The sequence below is a fragment of the Prunus avium genome, chromosome 4 (assembly GCF_965620075.1).
Source record: "Prunus avium chromosome 4, drPruAviu1.hap1.1, whole genome shotgun sequence".
Lineage (NCBI taxonomy): Eukaryota > Viridiplantae > Streptophyta > Magnoliopsida > Rosales > Rosaceae > Prunus > Prunus avium.
The window spans coordinates 28,203,918-28,221,401 of NC_142287.1; the positions used below are offsets into that span (position 1 = coordinate 28,203,918).

At 36.2% G+C, this 17,484-nt stretch overlaps 2 protein-coding genes across 2 annotated transcripts; both read right to left on the minus strand.

Annotated features, from left to right (window-relative positions):
* Positions 1-432: 432 nt before the first annotated feature.
* On the minus strand, positions 433-5,604 carry LOC110768982 (Per1-like family protein). The gene is made up of 5 exons (XM_021972874.2): positions 4,778-5,604; positions 2,685-2,946; positions 2,380-2,576; positions 1,466-1,653; positions 433-1,009 (listed from the first exon to the last, which is right to left on the minus strand). The coding sequence occupies exons 1-5, from the start codon at positions 4,876-4,878 to the stop codon at positions 696-698; spliced, it is 1,062 nt and encodes a 353-aa protein (XP_021828566.1). The 5' UTR covers positions 4,879-5,604; the 3' UTR covers positions 433-695.
* An 8,920-nt stretch (positions 5,605-14,524) lies between these two features.
* On the minus strand, positions 14,525-16,770 carry LOC110769006 (transcription factor JUNGBRUNNEN 1-like). The gene is made up of 3 exons (XM_021972905.2): positions 16,430-16,770; positions 15,652-15,986; positions 14,525-15,201 (listed from the first exon to the last, which is right to left on the minus strand). Exons 1-3 carry the CDS (start codon positions 16,629-16,631, stop codon positions 14,770-14,772), a joined length of 969 nt encoding a protein of 322 aa, XP_021828597.1. The 5' UTR covers positions 16,632-16,770; the 3' UTR covers positions 14,525-14,769.
* Between the last annotated feature and the right edge of the window lie 714 nt (positions 16,771-17,484).

The window sequence follows — 17,484 nt, forward strand, 5'->3', positions numbered from 1 at the left end:
TTAGGTGTGATCATAACATTGTGCAACAGGCTTACATAATGTTAAGTTCATTCAAATTATAACACGTGGTGCATCTAAACCTCATACATATGTTATAGTTTGTGTGAACTTATAACACCACATTGACATGCAACATGGCATTATACTCATTTAAATCATGCAGGGACAGAACTGTGAGCCCACTAAATTTTAAATATGAAGTAATTTGTTTTCAATGGAAGAGTGAGAAATTAGAATTAATGTTTGTTTTTTTTTTTCTCTCTTTGGTATTTATTGTTCTGTTTTTTCACAATTTCAAGATTTCTTCTTGTGTTTTTTCTTGGTCTGAACGCATTTTTCCCACTTTAGCTTATGTGCTATGTTGCTGGTTAAGGTTTCAGTGTTCATTTTTTTTAAATCTGGTTGTGTTGCTGGTGATGAATAGGTGAAGTATTGCCAAAATATGAGATAAATAAAATATAAAAAATAAATAAAGGTCTTCGGATGGTCTTTTTTGTGTATCCAGGAATATACCAGTAAAGAGAACTCAAAATGACAGTTATCTGAATACAATTGCAATCAGTACCCTAGCGCAACTGTCACAATTTGCAATACAGATAGACTGAAGAAAAAGGGGGAAAACTGCAATTTCCAGTAGCTCATGGAGACAAGGGCTACGTGCTCAACCATCACATGGTCATACCAAATAGAAACAACTATTTTGCCTTCTTTGCAAGGTTAGAGGTTTTCAACCTCTTCATTTGGTTCGAGGTTAGGAACTCGGCATCATCTCTGATGAAACTCCACCAAACGTAAGTTAGGGGAATAGTGGTGGCGTGCCAGGCCGCATGAGCATCCACAAACCCTTGATATGGCGGGAAATCATAAATTTCTAGGAGCATTGCAAGGCCACCTGCCACTACTACCACCCATAGCTTCCAACGTGATGGATGGCGGGTGACACCAGCCCAAATTGCCCAAAGAAGAAGTTGTACTACTGCCATGACAACACAAACTTGCATGTTCCATCCTGCAATGTGTTGATTAATTAAGTCAGATTGTTGTCATGAAAACTAGGAAATTATGTCACAGAAAGAGAGAAGACCATCCATCAGTTGTCCAAATAAAGGAAATTAAGCATTTCCTAACACTTCAACTTTCTAGGATAATCAGTGATCTATGGTGAAATCAAAGCAAGATATTTCACGTCCAATATAAAGACTTTCCATATAATATACAAAATTAATTCATGGGCATGGTCAGCTTGTGTGTTGAAAAATAGATATCATTCAGCACTTGTCACTTCCTAATAGCTTACATTGTTGAAATAACAGGTAGCGTAGCACCTATGTGATCCAAGGTCACTGCTATTTAAGTAAAGAAACTATATATAGGTCACTGCTCTCTCTCTCTCTCTCTCTCTCTCTCCAACTATTCCAACTATATTTGTTAACGAAAAAGAAAAAAATTTCGTACAAGGTCATACCGTAATCAAGTTTGTAAAAGTTGAGATACAATATGTGGGTGGTTACAAAAGCCAGCAGTGGAGCAGCAACCATCACTCTGACAGCATCATCCTTCACATCAAAACTTCTTAGTATGGACAGAATGAGCGAGTACCCAAGTATTGCCACTGCAGATGAGTAGTCTAATTTCTCTGTCAAATCCACATCCCTGCAGTCCAGTAAGACACATTAACGATCAAGAAATGTGCCAAGTGACCGAGCTCCACTCCCCTCCCCCAACCAAAAAATTAAAAATAAACACAAAACGAAGTTAAGTAAGAAAGGATCACTGCTTTCCAGGTTTTTTTCCCCCTGCTAGGAGGGCGGAAAAGTGTAGATGAGGGCTAGGTAAGTACTTTTAAAATCACCAGATGAGGTTTTTCAATGTATAAGCAAAACCTATGAATTGTTGGTATTTCATCCCTAACTTGTTTCAAGAAAGATTTACGGCAAGTTAAAATATCACATAAAAAGAACAATAATAACTTAATTTACAAGCTCTAGTTTCCTTAATTAATGTAATGTGACACTCACAATTATATTTACAACTCACTCAAGAATGATGAAATATCCAAGTCCCAATAAAACTTCTTTTTCTGTGTCTTGCCATCTGGCTGGCACAAGTTAGACTAGACTAAAAGTGACCTGTTCTGAAGCTTCTATAGGTATTAGAACAGAATGAATAGTAACATGCCTGTCAAACGTTGAAGTTTTAGTGACAATGACCCAACTAAACCTTTGACCTGGAATGAGAGTCTGAAAGCATAGTAAAAGCACACATATTCTTGCAATGTACTTCAAATAAATAAGATAAAACCTTAATAAAAACAGAAAACAGCGTGCAGATATTCATTCCCACATCAGAAAAAATACAGAAGGAAAGAGAAAAACTTACCTACTATGGAACACAGCACTCCAGAACCAGGAGTTAAATGATAAGAGAGCATAGATGTGCCACAAACTGGCAAAGTAATAGTATGTCTTCTTATCCCGTCTCAAAGGCAACTTATAGTATAAAAGGACAAAAAAGGATATCCAACCATGGAAATGCATTGCAAGGTTGAGCACAGAGAAAACTACAGAAGCAGGCTCCTAAATAAATGGATAATATGTCAAGGAAATGAGCACAAACCATGATAACATTAAAGCTTTTGTAAAAGAAAATGTTGCCAAGGCATATAGCCTGCCAAAAAAGCAAACCTGGATCCCGTAAACACGCTTGAAGGGCCATTTACCATGATATTTGACTGGATCATGACCTGTTGCTTCTCTTTCGTTCTCTCTGTCGAGCATACAATAGTAACGGCAATCACTTTGGCAATCCCATTGTTTCCACTGCATATAAAGAGGTTCTTGCATGTACCATGGACCATCAATGGAGACCCCATCAGAAGAGAAATTGCACTGTGGAAAGCATCTCTGCGCTACACATCCGGTTTCTCCACATTGTTTTACACAAACCCTAAAATTGCAATTAATTATATAAAAAGATTCCAACTTCATAATGTTAAATATACATGACAGGTTACAAGTGTAGGCAAAATGACCAAAATTAATTCATTTTACAACATGGACCAAAATGTTGATTCCACCAAATAAATAACAAGAATCTGCACTCATGAACTAATTATTACAGATTACTTTCAAGAGGGGTACTTATCAAAAAGCAACTTCAAGAGAGGAATTTTAAGAATTTATATAGTTCCAGATAGATAGCAGTTGCAATGGGAAATTCCTCTATTATAAGACGGGCTGATAGATGAACTTTTTAACAAAAACACCATACCACACATGGTTAATGATTCATAGGTGACACAAATGAAGAAAGCCTGTTCATGTAACAAAAATTAATTGTTAACATTTGTTAGCTAGCCAGCAGACAGGGAGACGCGAGATACAGATTTATTCCATAAGATAAAAGCTAGCTTATGTTTGTACATTTCTTAATGAACAAATAATTGCTTGATTCGTTTTTGTTTGAATAAAGGTTGTGAGCTAACTCTATTATGGCTCATCAACGTTTAATTTTTTTTTCTCTCTATGTCAGGCTTGTGCCATAGAGAATAAATGGCATGTTCATCTGTGTATTCCATTTGGGTGATTGATCACTGTATGTCAGGCTTGTGCAGCCTCATTGAATGGTTAATGTGATTGATTTATAGTAAATACAAATTCAAAACAAATTAGAGATTTCCTTACAAGGATGCTCTTAAATGCTTGGGATGGCATAACCCTGTTTCCATTAATTTTTCAGACCACTAAGGTTTTACAACATAATTATGTAGAATGCACTTTGTCAGAATGTAGAGCACATATTACAAAGATATAAATACCTACGGTATAAAACCCTATAATTGTTATAACACTTTTTATTTGACATGAAAAGAACATTTAGGTGCTAGTTCTGCAATCACATATAAGATCCATGCCTCCTTGCTATGGTTATTGAAGACCAGACTTTGGAGGGAAAGTTCAGAGACAACTTTTCCCATTTAGAAATTCGGTAGGTTCCTATTTTAATTTGTTTACAAACATGTACCCATATGTAACCATAAGACCAAAAGCAAATATATTGTAATCCGAGCAACCCCGAGTGCATGCAGTCAATGGCCTATGGATCTGATGGCATGTACCCTGTTCCTAAGGATGGGGTGGTTTAAGATCCCTAAAGCTTGGGTAATAATAGGGAGGGGAAATGCCATTGTAGCAATAGAAATAGAAAGGAAAAAATAATTGCAAGCATGTCGACAGACCCATAAGAATTATGTCACACAAAGGATTGGTAAGTTAGTTTGATGAGCAGCTTTTTCAAGCAAGGAATCCTCATTGTGTATTAATTTTTCCACCAAATTATTGATTAGTGAGTTACCATATAGAATTGCAAACACAAAGATTCAAGGGAAAAGAATGCTCTCTATATTGAACTTCAAATGAGGAGCGCTAATTGCTAGTGAATGGGGAGCATCCCAATGTGGGCCCCACACTCTTCAGTGGTGTGGATGACTACCGCCCCTTTCCATTTGAACTTCAAGTGAAGAGGAGCAAGATAGCCCTTCAGCTGAATTTTCAGTCCTTTAGCTGACTCGGGGCAAGAAAGCCTGAGTAGGCTACAGAAAACCTCAGTAAGAGGTGAAAATATAGTCTTTTAAGCAAAACAATGAGGAATTAATACAAAAACCTCAAAAACAATACACGTAGCTGTGGCAAAAGAGCACAAAGAAAGCTAGAGAAATAGCAGTACAAAACCCATAAAAAGCTATAGGAAAATATCTAAAGAAGAAAATAACACTTACCTATAAAGTGGATCAGCATCACCAGCACTGGCATCTAAAACTCTGAAGTTGACGACCCATGAAACCACCACAAAGAAAGCGACCCAATAGTGCTTTAACATCTGAACATAAAATCACAGATTGGTTAAGAGTCTAAAGCTCTGAACTAGGCCTGTGATTCGGCCGGAACGGATCGGAAACTAGTGTTCCGAATTCCAATACGAAAATTTTCGGAATTCAATATAACTTCCAATTCCAATCCGAAAAAATTCGGAATTTCAAATCTTATTCCGATTCCAAAATTTCGGATATATCGGAAAAATCGGAACTTTTCGGAATACACTTGTAATCTGAATCTGCTCTAGCTTTTGCTGTGGCGTTTTAATGGAATTCCAGTTTCATACCAGAAAAAAAAAAACTAATCCAAATTTATGCCTTCATGACTGAAAACACCCAAAAGTCGTTTTCTGTATTTTCAGGATCTGTGTTTTCAGGTGAGCACCACACCCACATATCCAGTCCAACCACCACACCCACCACCCAATTGAACCACCACGTCAAACCCAATTGAACCAACAATGTCAAACGAAATAGAACCTCCACATTAAACACAATCGAACCCAATTGAAGGGGATGAAGATCTGCGAATTTGAAGGGGAAAATAGAGAAAGATTGGGAGGGAGAGAGAGCCAAGGATAGAGAACTAGAGAGAGAAAGAGTGAGAACCAGAGAACTTGGGAGGAAGATAGAAAAACGGAGAGAAAGAGAGGTGATTTGGGTGGGTTTTGGAGACACAGGAAAAGAGATGGTGGGGTACGTAAGAAGAAAGAAGACAGAAACAAAGATGAGAAAATAAACGGCGGTGGAGATATAAAGAAATAGGGGATTAGGTTAGGGTTGGGATTTGGTATTTGGGCTGCTGCGAAATGGGCTGGGATAAAAGTAACTGGGCTGCTGACATATTAAACCTTTTTGTTTTTCTGTTTTTGTTGGAAATGTTATATAAACCTTATCATGAATAAGAGTTGCACAATTAAAAATGTGTGACCCAATTAAAAATGTTATATAATTTTTAATATGTTAACATTAACTAACAATGAATGCACTTGTTTAATTTATGATATTTTTTTATGTAACTTTTATTTATTAAATCTTATTTCATCTTTAAAAAAAATTTATGAACATTTTAAAGGAAATAGTAGTATAGTAGATAGCACCATTACTTATAATTATATGTATATTTAATTTATATAGGGAGAGATAGTTTCTGTTTGATATAATTAAATGTATGTTTAATCTTGGTTTGTATAAATGTAACTTGGGAAATCTTTTATGTTTTATGTATACATATACATTGTAACAAAAAATAGATATACATGTACATCTAAAACCAAATGAAAGTATTTCACGTGGTATTAGCTAATGACAATTTAATGAAAAAATAATTTAATCTTGCTCTAGATAAGCACACATATACTCCTATCATGATTCATAGATAACAAGCACACATATGCATTTTTGTTATATAGTATAGTAAAAAATACATAATCTTAAAGTGATATGTATGCACATATACACATATAATAAACCTTTATTATATATAGGCATGTGTATAATTCTGATGTATACATGTATGTGTGTTTTATATATACACATACATTATAACAAAAAATAGATACACATATATATAGAATACTTAAGTATACATGCATTTTTGTTATATAGTATGTTTGGATATGATAACCACACATATGAATTTTTGTAATATTCAAACAAACATGTTAGCCCAAAATACATAGTCTTAAAGTAATATATACTCCTATGTTTAGTATACATGTATATCTGAATATTTGTATGTTAGAGGGTACTTAAATATAACAAATAAGAAATGAAACATATATAGGACCCATAAACTAAAAACAATGCAATTAAACTTATAAATCATAAAATATTATTATAAATTCGGAAAATTTCGGAAATAATCGGAAAAATCGGATTGGAAAGGGTTCGGAGAACTTTGGAAATTTTCGGATCGGAATTTCGGAATTTTCAGAATTTACAAATACATTCCGATTCCAATCCGAATTTTATCGGAAATTTCGGATTTTGGCACTTTCGGATATCGGATGTATCGGAGTCGGATTTTTTTGGAAATTTTCAGACCGGAATTGGTCGGAATCGGATTTTCCAATTCAATTTACGACCCTACTCTGAACTTTGACCATTGCAAGGATCTTGACTTCTCCATCGCATATCAATATATCATCAGTTATCTTTTCTAATATTACAAAAACCAATATGGGCAAGAATTGAATGTTTAATTTGTTTCAAAACATAGAATCATTTTCTGGGTTCTTAAAAAAAAGCTTTGCTTCAATGCTTCATTTGTGGTCACTTCTTCTAACTAACTACATATTGTCTTTCAAATAAAAACCATCATATACAAAAGTTTTATTGGAACAGAACGACATCGTTTTAGATCCGACAAAGGAAACTCACCGGAGCACCAGACCCACGAGACCTCCTCCTCCGTCTCTCTTTTTTCTTCCTCTTCACATCAACATTGACAATCTAGTCCACTCCGTGCCTAGTTCAATTCTTCAATTGCTGCTTGTATGTAATTCTTCAATTCTTCCTCATTACTTTTTAGGTCAGTGGGTCTTCGGGTTTGGATTGGTAAATGGTAATGGATTGAAAATGGAACTCCATTTGGGCTTGAAACTCGTTGGATTTTGAACAAGTGAGCCCAAATCCTTGACAAAACAACCCTTTGTTTTTTTGCCACTCTTTTTTTTTCATTTGGTTCTGAATAGGGGTGTAAGTTGGATTGGAAAATCCGATTCCGACCGATTCCGGTCGGAAATTTCCCAAAAAAATCCGACTCCGATAAATCCGATATCCGAAAATGCCGAATCTGATATTTCCGATAAATGCGAAAAATTCCGCAATTCCGATTCGAAAATATTTCGAAGTTCTTCGAACCCATTCCGATATGATTTTTCCAATTTTTTCAGGAAAATTCCGAGTTTCTAATTGTAATTGCATTATTTTTAGTGTATAAGTCTTATACATGTTTCATTTATCTTATTTGTTATCTTTTTGTACCCACCACATACACATATTCATATATACTAACATAGGGGCTCTCCCAAAAAATATATTAAATATAATAATATATAACTTTAAGATTATATATTTTTGACAAATGTGCTTGTTTCTTTTTTGTTGGAGCAAATGTGCTTGTTTGAATATAACAAAAATGCATATGTGTGATTGTTATATCCAAATCTACTACATATGTGGTAAACTATTCCATCTATGTACGTATTTTAAAATTTTAAACTATCTTCATTTAAACTTTTAATTATAAAATTATTTTATACAAAACACCACATATAAGATAAACATATTGGAGCTTGACAATTATAGTGTTCCAATTGTCTAGAGCAAGACTAACATATTGAATGCAAGTTTAACACTCTTTACACACACAACATGTAACTATTTTGATTAAGAATGAACAAATTGTATAGATTGTTGTATATACATACAGAGAGCTTTAGGATTCGAGAATGAGTCTAATAGGTTAATTGGAAAACAATTTCATAAAACAAAAACAATAAAAATGTGGTAGTACAATTTGAGAATAAGGGAAATAGAAATGCTGCATCATGTATCAATATATATGAACTACTTTTTTTTCATCCAAATTTATATTAACTACTTTTTAATGACATTTGTGTTCATGTCTCATCTAGAAAAAAAGGAATGTAATTTTAAAAAATAGAATAAAAAACTTATCCTGTAAATAAAATATAGTTTAAAAATATAACAATGTTCTAAATCTTTAAAAACACCTAAAATTATCTTAAACGAAAAACCCATATGGTCAGAAACAAAAACAAAAAAACCCATCTGGCACAACCCCACCTCCCCATGCCATTCTCTTTACTCTCTCTCTCTCTCTCTCTCTCTCTCTCTCTCTCTCTCCCAAACCCACCCATCTGCACCTCCACCTCTCTTTTTTCCCGAGTTCTATTTCTCCCCCTTCGCCTCTTCTTTTTTCTCCAGGAAAGCCTCTCAATTGGTATCAAAATTCTTCACTGTGGATGGTTAATTGGGAACAATTTTTTGTACTATAATTTTACAATTTGGAAGAAATTGAAACATCAATTGAATTCACTAATACAAGTTCGAGGGCACATGATTACTGTAACAATTAGGTCAGTGCTGACAAGAGGAAGAAGATGGCATTCTTGAGTTTCTTGATAAGTTGGGTCTGAGGAGATGGGACATTCAAGTTTCAACGATGGTGTTGTCCTGACTTTTGATGGAGACAGACTGCCGGGATGGAGTGCAAACCCAGAAAAATAAAAAAGCAAGAGAAGAAACAGTAGAGATAAAGAATTGAAGAATGATTTCTTTTTTTGTTCGAGAAGTGTTTATTTTGTTTTACTAACGGGATCAGTACATATTGTTCCATATCTGAAGAGGTTAAGTAAGAAAGAAAATGAAGGTTGGCATTCATGGATTAGACATGAACAGAAGAGAGAGGAGAAGTGATGGGGAGTAACCAAGTAGAAATCAAGAAAAGAGTAGAGAGAGAAGTTGCAGTTCTATTTCTGCTTGGAGTCCCACATCGACTACAAGAATAAACTTCAAGTGTTTCAACCTTTATAAATATCTTCACCCTCAGCCATTTCACTTTCAGACCTAAAGCTCAACATCTTTGGCCTTGTCAAGTTATTGTTCAGTGGAGCTAGTTAAGAAACTCCTAAGTTGGGCATTCTTAATAAAAGTTTAGTTGAGATTTTCACTAATGTCAAATTAGGCATTTAAATCTCTTAATATTTCTTTTTGTCACGGAAGAATACAACATTTCGGAATCGGAAAGTTCTGAAAATTCCGGAATTTTTCGTAATCGGAATCGGAAGTCAATATTGAATTCCGAAAGGTTTTGGATTGGAATTGGAATCTCTATTTCCAATTCGATCCAGCCGAATTACACCCCTAGTTCTGAAACAAAACATACGATTTCGAAAGTGAAGTGCGAGTTTAAGATGGATTTTCAATTGGTTTTGCGTCTAAAGCTACTAAGTGCGTCCAGTTCGCAATACTCATTGAATCAAACTTATCTGGAATCTATTGAAATCTCAAATATACAGAATTGCACTACTAGATAAACGCTTAGAAGACACTGAGTTCTATCAGTCCCTTTTGTGTTCTATTGGTACGGAAAATAGTGTCTATTATAGTATTAGGGACTTTTACAAGTTCGTGCTTTCTTTAAGGGTCATCTATTGTTATATGACACAGAAAATGGATGCCCGTGCGTGCCTAATGGTTACAATAGGTCTCACATTTTCCTAATACCCAATACGTATTTTCCTACTATATCATCATAGAGTGATTTTGGCATTGTTTCTTATTATCCATGCCTAATAGCAGATTTTGTACTTTATTTTGGCCAATATACGGCGTTGCTATACCTTCCTTTGAAATACCGGTGATAATGACAATAGAGATGGTTTTATGTCCCTTGATATTACTAGAAGCACTAGACCGAGAAACCACATTTTGGTTTTTACTCCGCCAAGTGACTAGGTTACCTCCCACAAAAGTGAAGTAACCTGAAGTAGAGCGTCTATCAGTAATGAAACCAACCCAATCAGCATCTGTATATCCAACAACTTCGAGATCTCTATTTTTTAAGAACATTAATCCTTTCCCAGGGGCTGACTTTAAGTACATTAAGATCCGATCAACTGCATTCCTATCAGACACACTGGGTGAATGCATAAACTGACTAACCACACTCACAGCATATGCAATATCTGGTCTTGTGTGGGCTAAATATATTAACCTTCCAACAAGACGTTGGTACTATTCCTTATTGGTTGGTTCTTGATCCATGTCTTCACACAACTTGTGATTCATCTCAATGGGTGTGTCAGCAGGCTTACATCCAAGCATTCCTGTTTCAGTGATTAGATCTAATACATACTTCCTTTGAGACAGAAATATACCAGTTGTGGACCTTGCTACTTCAATTCCAAGAAAGTACTTTAGATCACCTAAATCCTTCATCTCAAATTCCCGAAACAAATACTTCTGCAGTTTCAGTTGCTCTTCTGTGTTGTTTCCAGTTACGACTATGTCATCCACATAAACAATCAATGCAGTAAGTCTTTTTCCATCACGCTTCAAGAACAAAGTGTGATCCGCATTACTCTGTATATATCCAAAATTCTTCATGGATTTAGTGAATCTGCCAAACCATGCCCTGGGAGATTGCTTTAACCCATACAATGACTTTCTGAGCTTGCAAACTTGATTCTCCTTTTCATAAGCTAAGTTACATCATGGTGGTAAGTCCATATATACTTCTTCTTCCAAGTCTCCATGTAAGAATGCATTTTTTAAATCAAACTGATGTAATGGCCAGTCGAGATTTGCTGCTAGAGACAAAAGGACTCTAATAGTTTTAATCTTGGCTACCGGGGCAAAGGTCTCTTGGTAGTCTATCCCATATCTTTGTGTGTACCCCTTCGCCACTAATCTAGCTTTATATCTTTCAATGGATCCATCTGCTTTGAGTTTCACAGTATAAATCCATCTCCATCCCACTGTCTTCTTTCCATGAGGTAATGACACGAGTTCCCATGTGCTATTTTTTTAGAGAGCTCGCATTTCTTCATTCATGGCTTCTTTCCATTTGGGGTTTTCTAGTGCTTCAATTACACTGTTGGGGATAGATATGTGGGCCAACTGCTTTACAAAGTGTACCCGTTACTCTGATAATCTGTTGAGAGATACATAATTGTTCATGGGATATTTCCCTTTTGCATTAAGATCTGCTTCGTAGTGGACTGGAGGTTTGCCACGGTTTTTCCTTTTTGGAATCTGATATGAAGGCTCTGTGCCTTCTGAAATCAAATCATTATGAGATATTTCATTAATGTTATTAGTTTTAGGAAAATATGTTACCTGAATGACGTCCTCAGCAGATGATTGGTGTGGTACTGGAGTTGAGAATTCTCCAGAGCGGGCAAAAACTCCTCAATTTTCTCCTCATGAGTTTGGCAGCAGGGAGACAACCGATCGTTTTCCTCTGGCGACCGGTTGCTGTCAGCTGGAGACTGGTCGTTTTGAAGCAAGGTCTCTGTATTTGAAGAACTAATGGGGGGCGACCGATTGCTTTCCACTGGCGACTGGTCGTTTTGATGCAAAGTGACATCCTAGGGAAAAAAAAATTGAGAATTTGAGTAGTGGTGGATTCTTGATTCTCCTCCTGGGCTGTTGAAAAATATAAGTCATTTTTTCGAAACACAACATCTATGGAGGTAAAGACCTTCTGACTAGGAGGATGATAACACCGGTATCCGTTCTGATGAGGTGCATAGCCAATGAAAACACACTTTTCTGCTCGGGGATCCAATTTGTTTCGTTGATGATCGTGTAAGTGAACAAATACAACACAGCCGAAAATCTGGGGTTCCAAGTTTGGGGTGGGAGGTGTTTGGATATGATAGTGAAGTGTTTGAAATGGTGTTTGGAAATTTAAGATACTAGAGGGAATCCGATTGATAAGATATGCTGCAGAGACAACGACTTCTCCCCAAAAGGATCGTGGCATATTGGCTCCAAAGAGAGAGGCACGAACTACTTCCAATAAGTGTCTGTTCTTCCTTTCAGCCACCCCATTCTGTTGGGGAGTGTAAGGACATGAGCGTTGATGTATGATGCCATGATCTTGTAAGAACTGGGTAAGATCATGGTTGAGAAATTCTCCACCATTGTCAGAACGAAGAACCTGAATTCTAGCATGAAACTGAGTCTCCACCATTTGATAAAACTGTTGAAACTTGGAACTGACTTCCCCTTTTGTTTTGAGAAGGGATACCCAAGTCATGCGTGTGCAATCATCTATAAACGTGACAAACCATCGAGCTCCTATCGGAGTAGCAATTTTAGCAGGTCCCCAAACATCAGAATGAACCAAAGAAAACGAAACCAAACTCTTATGTAAATTTAATGGGAACATGACACGATGCCTCTTAGCCAATTCACACGTATCACACTGGAAGTTGGAAACATCAAGACTGGAAAATAATGATGGAAACAACTTCTTAAGATAACCGAACGAGGCATGCCCAAGACGTTTATGCCATAACCAAACTTTGTCTCTCTCCCCCCTCAGAATGAGTTCCACTGGTTGTGAAAGCTTGACCAACCTTGATCTCACTATCCGGTGCCCAGTCTAAGTAGTAGAGTTTGCCCCGCCGAGTACCACAATCAATCGTCTTTCCTGTGAGGATGTCCTGAAAAACACAATGATTCGGCGAAAAAGTTACAGTACACCCCAAAGTAGTAGTAAGTTGTGCAACAGACAACAAGTTATGGTCCAAAGATGGAACAAGCAATACAGAATCTAGATGTAGGGAAGTAGAGAGAGATAGAGAGCCCTCCCCAACCACAGGGGAGGAGGTACCATTAGCATTAGACACCACCGACGGAGTGAATGATTTGCGATCAACAAGATGGCCAAGATCAAATGTCATGTGATCCGTAGCACCTGAGTCGATAATCCATGCGGATTGTTTAGAGGATGTATGAAAAACAGAACCTTTGATGGTGGCGATAGAAGCACGAGGCCGGGGAGCCGGGATAACAGGATTGACCACATGCTTCTGTGAGTCTGCAATAAGAGAGAGCATCTTAGGGGTCTTGACATCGCAGTGGAAGTAAGATGTGATAAAGAATGTGAGGAATTTGATGAAGGAATTTGATTTGAGAGGTATGTGTATAAGATTTGAGGGTATGTGTTTAGGGATTTTGATAAGAGGATTTGATGAATTTAGATTTGAGGGATTTAGATTTGAGGAAATTAAGTATGAGCAATTTGATTTAGGATTTGGGTTTGAGGAAATTTGGTATGAGGATTTAGGGTTTGTGTTTGAAGAACTTTGATATGAGGATTTAGAGACAACTGATGATCGATTGCTCTGATACCATGCTAAAATATGAATATGGGTTTGAATATGTTAGGTTTTATTCTTCTCCATAAGGAGGTATATATAAGAGTTTACATGAGTGCTTTACAAGGAATTATATACAGTAAAGGATTAGGAAAGTAAATTTCTTAATTAATCAAGGAAATAAATCTCCTTAATTAATTAAGAGACTTACTTCAACAGATATAACATTCCATTCCAAATAACATTTTCTAAGGATTGTCTGTGGCTTATGAAAGGGTTCCTACAAAAACTGATATTTTTAATTCTTGTTGCAATATTTTTTTAGTTTCAAATGTCAATTCTCACCAAGTTGTTTGTTTTACTTTTGCTTTGAGGCAGCCCTTGTTTATTTGAGTACAAGAGATAGTTAAAACTACACGAGAGAGAGATTTCTTTCTCTCACACACACAACTATGATGTCATGGAAATTTAAACCCGAGACCTCTAGTCTACAAGTCAAGGTTCTTTTTCAATGGACTAAACCCCTTAACTTGAAACAGCCCTTGTTAATGCTTATAATTTGTAGTAATTATGCAAGTGTTCTGGTTCAAGAGCACAGCTGAACTGAGCCTAATTTAAATGAATCATGCTAACACTAACTAAATTAGTAAGGTTTGATTTTCTTCGATGTCCTTGAACGACATAAAATACGACCTTGAGTTGAGCCTTAGATTGAGTTCTTGCATGTTTATGTATGTAACCAAGAATTAATAAAAAAAAATATAAAAGGGTTTTCCGAATGTCGAAGCTTCAAGCGCATGAAAACAACCTGGCTCCTTTAATTTGCAGCAGCCCCCCTAAGGACCTTCAACATTTTCTCAAAAGCCCTCAGATTGCATGTGCACTAGATTCTATATATATAAATTAATTCATACAATATTAGAATACATCCAAATTTTATAAACAAGGCAACAAGATAAAATTAAATATATCTGTTCGTCAAAACATGAACTCCTACACTCTAGCATTTCCCCACTGCAACATTAATTATTCCATTTACACCAAAAACGTTGGATCAAAAGCAAGATGGACGGCGGCGGATCTAAGCTCATCCCAGTTCTCATTCAAAAGCTCATTCTCAAGATCTTGATACGAAAAGTTTGAGAAAGTCTCCATGTACGGATATGTAGCAGGCATGTTGGAGCTCAACTGGCCTACTGCATGCAGCTGCTGGTTGCTTCCATTGAAGTTGTTCATGTTGGTGTGGTTCACAACAGGCTTCTTCTCTTCGTAGCAAATAGTATTGTCTGAAGCACCAAAACTGATGTAATTGTTAGACTGATCTAGGTCATCTTGATCACTTGTGCATTTCTTGGAGCTCACTGTGTCCACTGGATGGCGTTTAGCTCCGGATAGCTCTCTCCAATCAGCTGTATATTTTTTGTACGATACGTTTCTCTTGAATATCCGGCACAATGTCCATATTTCCTGAAACAAGTGAACCATTGCATCCATCAGAACATAAGCCTTTATATATGGTCAAATGGGAAAGGAAAATTTAATTTAGCTAGTGTGGATCATGGATTATTATGAGTTTGCTTTGACATCATGGTTTATGGTTAAGGTTAATTTCAGCCTGGCTAGCTCTAGTACTTTCTTGATAAATTATGAAAAGTACTAATGTGAGATGCGAAATGCATAAGAAATGTTTTTTTTTTAATCCCTCACTTATATTGTTGGACATATTCTTTATGTTGCCAGATTATGAATTTGGAACACGTATTCAGGCATAATAAAAAATGAACAATAATTCAGAGATTCACAGGCTGGCAAGCATCTTATGTTATCATACAGTGACATTTCGCACATGAACAAAATTGTAATTAATTTGTAAAATAAAAGGGTAGATGGAAACTAGGATGTAGATTTTTCACTTACAGCTTCTTGTTGAGGATCAGTACTATTGATGTTCTTAGTGTTGGAGCTGCGGTGAATGTATTCATTAGAACTGGCCGGATTGGGAAGGCGAAACTCGTGCATCATCCAATCGGTTTTGGTGCCTTTGCCTGCACTTCCACGGTAGTAAACCAATGTTTTCTTGAGGCCAATGCAGGCATGGCCTTGTCCTCCATGGGAATGTATTGGCTTGTCGATCCCGGTTGCCTTCCAAAATCCAGAGCCTGTAACTCTGTTGGGTCTGATGCTGTTCTTGTACTTTCTCCCTCTTTTGCAGAAGAAGTACCATTCCTTCTCTCCTGCTGTACTCATCGCTTCTGCACATACACGCATAATATTGAAGTTAATCACAAATTAATTAACCCATATATTTGTAAGAACAAGATCTATAGTAGGAGCTAGCTGCGGCACTTATAGTAGAGCTAGGTTTATAGCAATACATGGGAAAACTAAAAGGGTTACAGAAATTGTTTGCTGATCATATATTTTATATACTAAAGTAATTTTTCTTGATAGTGTAAACTATATACAGTAGTTAAATTAGAAATAAAGAACTAGCTAGTACTGGGAACCAGTGCAACCAATATATATTCCAGGCCACCTTTTGCTCAGTATCCTTTGAATTTTTGAAGAAATTTAACCCTAGCTATCTTCTTGTCTTCTTCTTCTTCCAATTAAGGATATACCAGAGAAGAAAAATTAAAGAGGGAAAGTAAAAATTCATTAATAGGGACATATATATATATATATGTATGCATACTTGGAAGATCCCAAGGATCATGCTTGTAGATGTCAATGGATTTGATGAGCTCGATGCTGATTGCTTTCTTCTCAACCTTCCGGCGAAGATAGAACTCGACAAGTTCTTCATCTGTCGGATGAAACCGAAATCCTGGAAGTTGAACATCATCTTCATCAATATATTGATGATCATCCTTAGTGCTGGTGTAGTTGCTGTCCATGATTTTGAGATCTTCTTCCAACTCTAGCTATTAGCTCCTCAATCAATTTTTTGTGCTCTGTTATGTAACCTCAGTGCAGAAGCGATGGTATATAGTAGTTTGAAATATGGATGCAAGTGCAAGAGAAGGTTCGACAATTAAGCTGAAGAGTCATAGGGCCTTTGTGTTATTTATAAGGTGAAGAAAGTCATAAAAGCTTGGTTTTATTAGGTCAAGTCATAAAGGTTGACTCTGGCAGGCCAGAAGTCTTGAACAATTTTGGTTCTAGGTCGCCGTTTAAGACTTTATCTTGCTATACTAGTTACAAGATGTATAGCCTCTGTCAGTGCCATATATGCATAATGTATCTACCTCTTTCACCTCATTTAGGAATCCAACAACGAAAGGCATCATAACAAAACTTAAAACATTTGTAGGTTTTTTTTTGGTTTTGAACCAAAGCGATATAAATTTATTGATATCAAAGAAACAAAGTATAACTGCATCGGGCAAAAGTCAAAAGAATTAGACGAGCCACTCTACACTTTGATCATCGGACTAATCAACTTACATCCCTCTCGCAAAAGCGAATAGGTTGAAGCAGAGCCCATGATAAAGTACCCCCGTCCCTATGCATGCCATGCCTTAAAACCAAAACACAAAATTTTGTACCTATAAACAAACATAATTTTGCGACATGCATCAATCCATATATTACATTGATAACTACAAATTTTTTTTAAAAAAAGTAAAACTTACATACACCAACTTGTATTAATACGTTTATACGATTATAGCACTCATCACGCGGCATGTAAATTTCTAGTAATTTTAAAAAGTACAAATAAGACCCTTTTTTTTTTTCTTATGGCAT

What these genes read in the sequence shown, in the direction of transcription:
- LOC110768982 (XM_021972874.2), bottom strand. Translation starts at nt 4,878, where the DNA reads ATGTTAAAGCACTATTGGGTCGCTTTCTTTGTGGTGGTTTCATGGGTC. An exon ending in AGCGTGTTTACGGGATCCAG is followed by an intron (nt 2,577 to 2,684) that starts GTTTGCTTTTTT and finishes CCATTTATTTAG; the next exon opens with GAGCCTGCTTCTGTAGTTTT. An exon ending in AGTGCTGTGTTCCATAGTAG is followed by an intron (nt 1,654 to 2,379) that starts GTAAGTTTTTCT and finishes ACTGGACTGCAG; the next exon opens with GGATGTGGATTTGACAGAGA.
- LOC110769006 (XM_021972905.2), bottom strand. Translation starts at nt 16,631, where the DNA reads ATGGACAGCAACTACACCAGCACTAAGGATGATCATCAATATATTGAT. An exon ending in TGATCCTTGGGATCTTCCAA is followed by an intron (nt 15,987 to 16,429) that starts GTATGCATACAT and finishes GTGTATGTGCAG; the next exon opens with AAGCGATGAGTACAGCAGGA. An exon ending in CTGATCCTCAACAAGAAGCT is followed by an intron (nt 15,202 to 15,651) that starts GTAAGTGAAAAA and finishes CACTTGTTTCAG; the next exon opens with GAAATATGGACATTGTGCCG.